Source organism: Glossina fuscipes, unplaced genomic scaffold (assembly GCF_014805625.2).
Source record: "Glossina fuscipes isolate IAEA_lab_2018 unplaced genomic scaffold, Yale_Gfus_2 1, whole genome shotgun sequence".
Classification (NCBI taxonomy): domain Eukaryota; kingdom Metazoa; phylum Arthropoda; class Insecta; order Diptera; family Glossinidae; genus Glossina; species Glossina fuscipes.
The window spans coordinates 26,587,220-26,595,078 of record NW_023998415.1 but is presented as its reverse complement, the minus strand read 5'-3'; the positions used below and the strand labels follow the sequence as shown (position 1 = coordinate 26,595,078).

The window sequence follows — 7,859 nt, the reverse complement described above, 5'->3', positions numbered from 1 at the left end:
TGTATGTATGTATGTATGTATGTATGTATGTATGTATGTATGCCTGTTTGTCAGTGTATTTATTTAATAGTCACATAAATTGTCTATATAGTAATTTTCAATTAGCCCTCAATAAATGAGCGATAATTCCCATAGAATTAAACTGAATTTAACAAAGTTAAAGCAAGAAAGGAGAGAACGAAACGTTTAAATGAAACTTAAATTCGAAACAAGGACGGACGAGCTGAATTGAACAGAAGTACAAAAATCAAATTATTAATCATTACGACGGAAGTTACATGTAATCGCTGAGACAATGAGACTTGACGTTTCCTCTCTAGACTGACTGGATGTGCAAATTTTCTTCTACTTTTTTCTATTCATATTATTTGTTACAAAAAAGAAATGTATTCAAAGTAAACAACACGGCGTATTGACATAGAAATTGTGAAAGTGAAGACAATGACCCTAGTATTCCGGTTATTTATGTCCGACCCCCATCTAAAGGTAAACGATTTTCAATGCAACGAATTACTTAAGCTTTTTTGCATCCATTTAACGCATTAACCCTGCATAAGAATTCGTTTGTTTGACTGACTGTCAATCAGTTTAATGCCAAACACATCTGCTCCTCTCCTAACATACAACATATAACATATAACATATAACACTTGGCGTTCTTTGTCTGGCAGTCTTGTACTTAATTTCATTCCTCGCATATTTCCTTCCTTTCTGGCTGAATTTCTTCTTGCTGTTTCGTGCTTATGTATTAGTGATAGACAAGCGCACATAATCTCCAGTTTAATGTCACAGCCTCTCCTCTTAGACGACTATTTTTCAATTATTTTATGGACCAACGGATCCATCAGATAATTGTGTAGCAAAGCAAATCCCAAACAACGCTATTCTATGCATGAGTGAAATATAATTATAACGGTACATTAGTTTGCAATAAAACAAAAATACGAAACAGGTACGTACACGCGTTCGTTTATGTATTTGATCCATTATGATCCGTGATGTCATATTTAATGCTACATGTAGTAGGCCTGGTTTTAAATATAACGATAATATCTAGAAAGGAATTCATATGAAAAGGTCATCTTGCGCCTTCTTCAAAGAAGACTTCAAAGCAAATATACCCTAACGAATAAATGTATTAATGGGCCATTAGTTCAGGTTGCTTCAAGTTGCTAGACTAGAGAAAATTATTAGAGAATTATTATTATAATATTATTATATTTATTATATTAATATAAATGCAATATAAAAAATTAAAAAAGATAAGCAAATATTAAATAAATAATTCCAGGCATTTTTCTCAGCTTTTAAACTTTAGGTCATATTCTGTTGCGGTTATATTTATTTTTAAAAAAAGAGTTTTCCTCCTATCATTACTTAAAGGTCATCCTCATTTCTTCAACCAATTATCTTGTGGTTTGGACATCATTTCAATGGCCGGCGAATGGTTAACAGCCACTGCCAATACTAATATGTTCACCTATGAAATCGCTCCAGTGTTCATTTTAATGGAAACTGTTGTTTTAACAAAGATGCGTGAAATAATTGGCTGGCAGGGTGGTGACTCTATATTGGCACCCGGTGGATCTATATCTAATTTGTACGCTTTCTTGGCTGCTCGCCATAAAATGTTTCCCAATTATAAAGAGCATGGATCGGCCGCTTTGCCCGGTCAATTGGTTATGTTTACTTCAGATCAATGCCATTATTCGGTAAAATCATGCGCTGCTGTTTGCGGTCTCGGCACCGATAACTGCGTAATGGTTGCGTCAGATGAACGAGGACGCATGATAACCAAAGAACTTGAACGTCTTATATTAGAACGCAAGGCCAAAGGACATGTACCATTCTTTGTTAATGCTACTGCCGGCACCACTGTCTTGGGAGCCTTTGATAATTTGAACGAAATTGCCGATATATGTCAAAAGTATAATTGTTGGATGCATGTCGATGTAAGTTTGCGTTGAAAACCAATCAATAAGAGATGATGAGCAATGAACGCTAGCACTTATTTGCTATGATTTATTTTCAGGCCGCTTGGGGTGGTGGTCTTTTACTTTCGCGTCGACATCGTCATCCCAGATTTACCGGAGTTGAAAGGTACTTGTCACTGAACTCATACAATTTTTCGATTACACTTTTTTTCCATTTCCTTTAGTCAATCATTATTTACTATATTTTATTGCAATTAAATATATATTACAATGCCGTTCATTTCATACCCGTACGTTCCGATGGACATAACATTCAATCTCTAACACACGCTTTAGTTAATAAAAAAAAAAACCATAATTTTTTCGAGTAGGAATTAACTGTCATCGCGTGAGAGAGCAACGGCCCTTGTTCGAATGTTCAGTATTGTCGTATTGTCGAGGAAGGACAAAAAACTACAAAAATCCGTTTAAATTATTCCCAACGATTTTGGTACAGAATATATAAAGTTCATGCGGATTTTAGATAGACCGACCTTTTATTATACGGATCGTTTCAGGAAATGATTCTAGGTGTGTCTGTGCGACTGATGTTATATATAGGTTTGATATGCCGGTTGCAATTTTTGACATATTTTTATGAAATTTGATACGTTGAAGTGTTTTAGCCCATATAACCCGATATTTTGAAAAGTCTCTTTATGAAAAGGAATAGAAAATTTTCCGAATTGCTCGAGAAAAATGGTCTAATGATAGTATTTTGGTATTCTGAATCGATGCAAAAAATGTGGATAAAAAGAGGCAATTTTCTGTACTGCTGTAGCTACCAACATTATACGTTCTTATAGTAAAAAGATCGAATTTGCAATATTTCAAAAGACCTAAAGTTTCACGCTCTATAAGATAATCTGAGTCCGCCTGATGTTTTCTATTTTCAGAATAAACTTATATGATGCAATTATTGTACCTAATGAGTGACAAGCAGAAAACGTGGAAAGCAAACATGTTCACCATTTTTATTATATGGGCGTTGTAGGTGTATTTTTTGAAAAGTCGCAATCTTCGTTTTCGCTGACAGGAGAACGTTTGTTATAGATACTACATAGTTGGGCAAACGGATCGATGGACAGACGAACAGACAGACGGGCGTGTTTACGTGCATTCTAAAATTAAAACTGAACAAGAATTTATATGCTTTATGGGGTTTCTGGCATTGAAAAAAATATTAAACTTGAATAAACTATAAGATTGAGTAGGCGAGGTCAATTTTTTCCATTATTGCACAAAAAACTAATTTATTTTTCTTTTTGAAAACTCGAAGGGTTCTCAATTTACATAGTACTACGCGACGAGCATGTTTACAACAGACATTATACAGACGGACAGACGGACAGACGGTCAAACAGGCATGCTTAACTCGATTCAGAATTTGATGCTAATCAGGGATATATATGTACTATGTAGGTTGTCTGGAGCTTCCTTGTGGTCACCGCAAGCGTTTCGACAAAATGAATATACTACTCATTCTTCGGCGGTGAACTCAATTAAATTTGCGAAATTTACGAAATTTGAGCATCGTTCAATAAAAGGGGACTATCAGGAGAAGTATGCGGTACTATCTCTTACTATCATGAAAATGAATGAATAATAATAGTTGTAGGTGAAACGATAGGTAGTATATTTAATGGTAGGCCGTAATCGATTATACCACACAATCCTTGAACTTGTTAACTAAATTGAAATAAATGGGAGAGGGAAACCTCTGCAGCATATTTCGCAGAATATTTCGGGATTTCAAGGTGTAATTGAAAATGGAAAAGAGAGCGCCGAAGTGTGTGTGTTGATAAAACTATCATTAATTTATTCATATTTTTTATTTCTGGTTTTTTTTTTTTCTCTTAGATTCTAGCTTTATACACTGTTTGTAAAAACTGACGAGTCATGATGAGATTTGTGTGTATTTACGCTAAAGGCATATATATGTATAAAAGTATTTAAAATAGTAATAAAAACGACGACGATGATTTAAGCCATAAAGGTTTTACTTAATAATGCAAAGAGAATGATATTAAAAGTACTCGATACATATGCGCATATGTATGTCGCAATTGTCTTAAGCAATTAAAAGACTCATAAATCAAAGCATGCCTGCAAGTAATTGCCTTTCAAAAGCACATCATACAAGAACGTGAAATGCCTGAAAGTTAAAAAGTGGAGAAAAAAAAAAAACAAAAAAAAAAAAAAAGAGGGAAACAGAAGCGATATACACTCAAAAAACGCTTTTTTACAAACCAACAAAGGTTGAGACTTTTTTTATGTTCACAATCTTTCTTGATCGTAGAGGTAAACGTTTGCGCGCTATTAACTTTGCTCCCGCTTAAGAATTGCTTTTCATCTTAAATTTTCATTAAATGATATAAAATTCTCATTAATCAAACGCTTTAAACAAAAGCGCTTTAGAAAAATACGCAATCACACACACTTACAGCTTGTCAAGAGAGAGAGAGAGAGAGAGAGTCGATATTATTGATTAATTCACTCTCAAGAATATTAGAAGTGAAAGAATTCGTAGCTCCCTGTACGCCAGCTGCTATGAAGGCAACAAAGCCTAATATCAAAACAATAAAGAATTGGAAAAGCTTCTCAAGGATTAGTGGTTACTTTCAATAAGTGCAATGAAAGCATTAGCATTAGGGCTTATTTATGTATCTTCGCATTTGTGGCACTTACGTAAGTACTTTTGATGGATATGTTAATCAAATCATTTACGTAGAGTACGAGTATTTGGGAAATGAATCCATTTAAGGATTAAATGCAAACTTACGACCACAAACTGTCAATACAACAATTGTGCACTAGCATAGTTCAAACAGAGAGGCGAGAGATTCCTCTACTACTCTTTAAAATTTCTAACATTTGTTGTTATTGCATTTAAATCTCGTACACAACTTTAAGAATAATTCAAAATGAATTCAGAAAGAATGGGGGAGAGAGAACAAGAGTGACGGGGAAGTTTGAAATGTGTTTGAAATTAAAACATTCATTCATCCGTGCACCCTTACCGATGAGCATGCCTACCGTAGATACTTGCCGAGGCATTAGTTTGGGTGTTTGGATGCCCGGTTTTGTTCCTTTAAATGCGGGTATTTGAAAATCCACTTTGTTCATTTGCTTTTCACAGTTGTATTTGCTATTAATGTTGTTGTTGTTGTTCTTCTTCTCTTCTTCTTGCTTTTTTTTTTTTCTTCTTTAAATGCACTTTGTTTGTAACAACATAACTTTGACAACTCTTAATCTATGTAAGCTGCCAGCAGCAACTCAAACACCTGATGAACCGAAACCCATTCATCGTTCGGCATTCGCCTATGCAGCCATTACTCCAACAACCTTATGACAAATTGCAAGATTCCCAAGCATAGCATATATACAGTTTTCATAAATAAGGAATTAACACATGCCCTGGATTGTAGTCGACTTTTGTTCGCACTCACCTCACCAGCCGACATTACAATCCTTTTCTAGTTAATTATGCCCAAACGTGACAAATAAAAGCAATGCTTAAGAATACAAGTAGCTACTTGAACAGTACTTTTGTACAATACGTTGTATAAAACTTGCTATCTTAGCTTGAACAAAACATCTTTTAATAGTTTTCATAGCAGCTCTTAGTAAAACGCCTTTAAAGCATCATTTACTGCATGTAATGACAGTTTAAATAACTCTGGTCTTCTTTTCTCTAAAAGTTCACTGATCGATTCTTAAGAGCCCTCTCTCTCTCTCTCTCTCTCTCTCTCTCTCTATCTCTCTATCTATCTATCTATCTATCTATCTCTTTTTCTCACCGCCTCCATATCCTAGCACTTATTAAACATGTATTGAACCTTGTCACGGAATACTTACGCTGTCAGATATTGCGAGCCTAGTATAGCCTAGTCTATGCTAGTTACAACATTTGAAATGTATTCACTCAATTGAAAAATTTCTGAATCTAAAGCAAACAGTCCAGTTACAGTTTTGGAAAAATTAACCAATTCTTGGTGGAAGCTTATGCAGTCTCTTTCAAAATAGCTCCATGCTGCTATGAATGCAACTTTTAGGTTTAGAAAAACGAACAACTCTTCGCTATAGAACTCTATGAGTTAAGTAAATAGAGAAAGTTCGCAGGAAGGCCATGTTTGAAGTATAAGTCCACAATCTAACGATGTTGTGTTGCTACAGTAGGATCGCTGAAATCCCAAGTCTAGTAAGTTTACGACAAAGCTTTACAAAGTCAAAAAGACAAAATTGTATACGTATTAGAAGGACAGACAAACTTTGTCATAATATGCCTTTCATATCTACCATCGAAGGATGGGGGGTATATTAATTTTGTCAAAACGTTTGCAACGCTTAGAGGGAAACTTCAGAGATCCCAGAAAGCATCAAATTCTGAATCGATTTAAGTCTGTCCGTTTGTCCGTCTGCCCGTTTTTATAATGTTTGTTTTAAAGCATCGGTAAAGCTATCGACTTCAAATTTGGCTAAAAGTTTAGCAAGTTCTTGTACGCATTAAAAATGGATTAAATTGGTTGGAGGAGAACGCCCACAACACCCATATATATATGGAACAAAAATTGTGAATACCTTTGCTTCCCGTGTTATTTTGCTTGTTACTCATACAGGACGACGCGTACACTATACACATTTCCACTTTTATTTGCAAAATAGAAAAAATCAGCTCCGCCCACCTAATATTGCAGAGTAATATTGTAATTGCGTTTTTTTTCTTTTTTTTGGTGCTTTTTTAGGATCCCCACGATGGCTACAAAAGATTTAGTCATGATCAAATATAGTTTTCTTTCCCGGCTTAATTAATGTCAGCAAATGGTTCTGCATTGTTTTTACATTAGATGTCCATACATGCCTTTATTGCAGTAGGGATAAAGTGAAAATATATTCGTCTATGTGTACGCTTAATATGTTATATATATATATGTACCTTGAAATGTCAATGGCTGTGCGTGAGAGTAAATTCTAGCTTTTACTTTTGAAATGTGACGTAAAGCTATGCAATACTTTAACAATATGTGCATAGACAATCTAAATGAATAACAATGGTTATGGTATAGCAGTATCTCTATCTCTGTGCCTGTGCCTGTGTCTGTGTGTGTGTGTGAGTGAGTGAGTGTGTGGGAATACGAATATAATGTACATAGCATACGCACTATTACAGATTTATGAAATCGTTTAAAGATTCGCACAACGCAAGCCCCTTGTGAAGGTCCTTTAAAAATAAATCAAGATAAAATAGAAAGACGAGTGTTTGCTGTTTTTATTGTTATTGTTGTTGTCGTTGTTATTTTTTTTTTTGTCGTCGTCTACTCTTGCCACTGTCTCGCTAAGGCAAGCCATAAGTAGCTCCCACAGGGATGTTTAACATTGCCACGTCGCATTGTGTGTGGCGAAGCTACCCTTATTTAATACTCACTCTCGCCTTGTATCTCCTCTGCCAACTCTGACAACCCACCGGAGTTGCTTTGAATTCAATTAAAAGTTGCGGGTTAGATTATGGTAAGCACTGCGTGTACGTGTGCCTAGTTCGATGTGGATTAGTGTTAATTGTTTGTAATTTGTGTATGAATAGCATTTAATAAATATTAACATTATTATATGTATTTGTAGAAGATTTCTTATATTTACCTCATTCGTTAACTTCAAATTATATGCGTTTGTGCTTATAATTGAATTTGAGCTCATTTGTGGTCTACTTGTTTGTTTGCATGTTTTCTTTCTCATTTCAGAGCCCAATCTGTTACTTGGAATCCACATAAACTAATGGGGGCTTTGCTCCAATGTTCGACCATACATTTCAAAGAAGATGTAAGTAAATGCAACAAAATCGAAAAGGAAAAACATGATAGAGAGAGAGAGAGAGAGAGAGAGAGAGAG

General features: G+C 34.9%; 1 protein-coding gene across 1 annotated transcript in view; it reads left to right on the top strand.

Moving 5' to 3' along the window:
* The window catches only part of LOC119631764 (glutamate decarboxylase), a 21,529-nt gene that overhangs the window by 10,305 nt on the left and 3,365 nt on the right, over positions 1-7,859 (top strand). Inside the window, exons 4-6 of the mRNA XM_038024257.1 lie at positions 1,384-1,952; positions 2,033-2,100; positions 7,712-7,790. Of these exons, the coding sequence (XP_037880185.1) occupies positions 1,384-1,952; positions 2,033-2,100; positions 7,712-7,790 (716 nt within the window). The remainder of the gene's footprint in view (positions 1-1,383; positions 1,953-2,032; positions 2,101-7,711; positions 7,791-7,859) is intronic.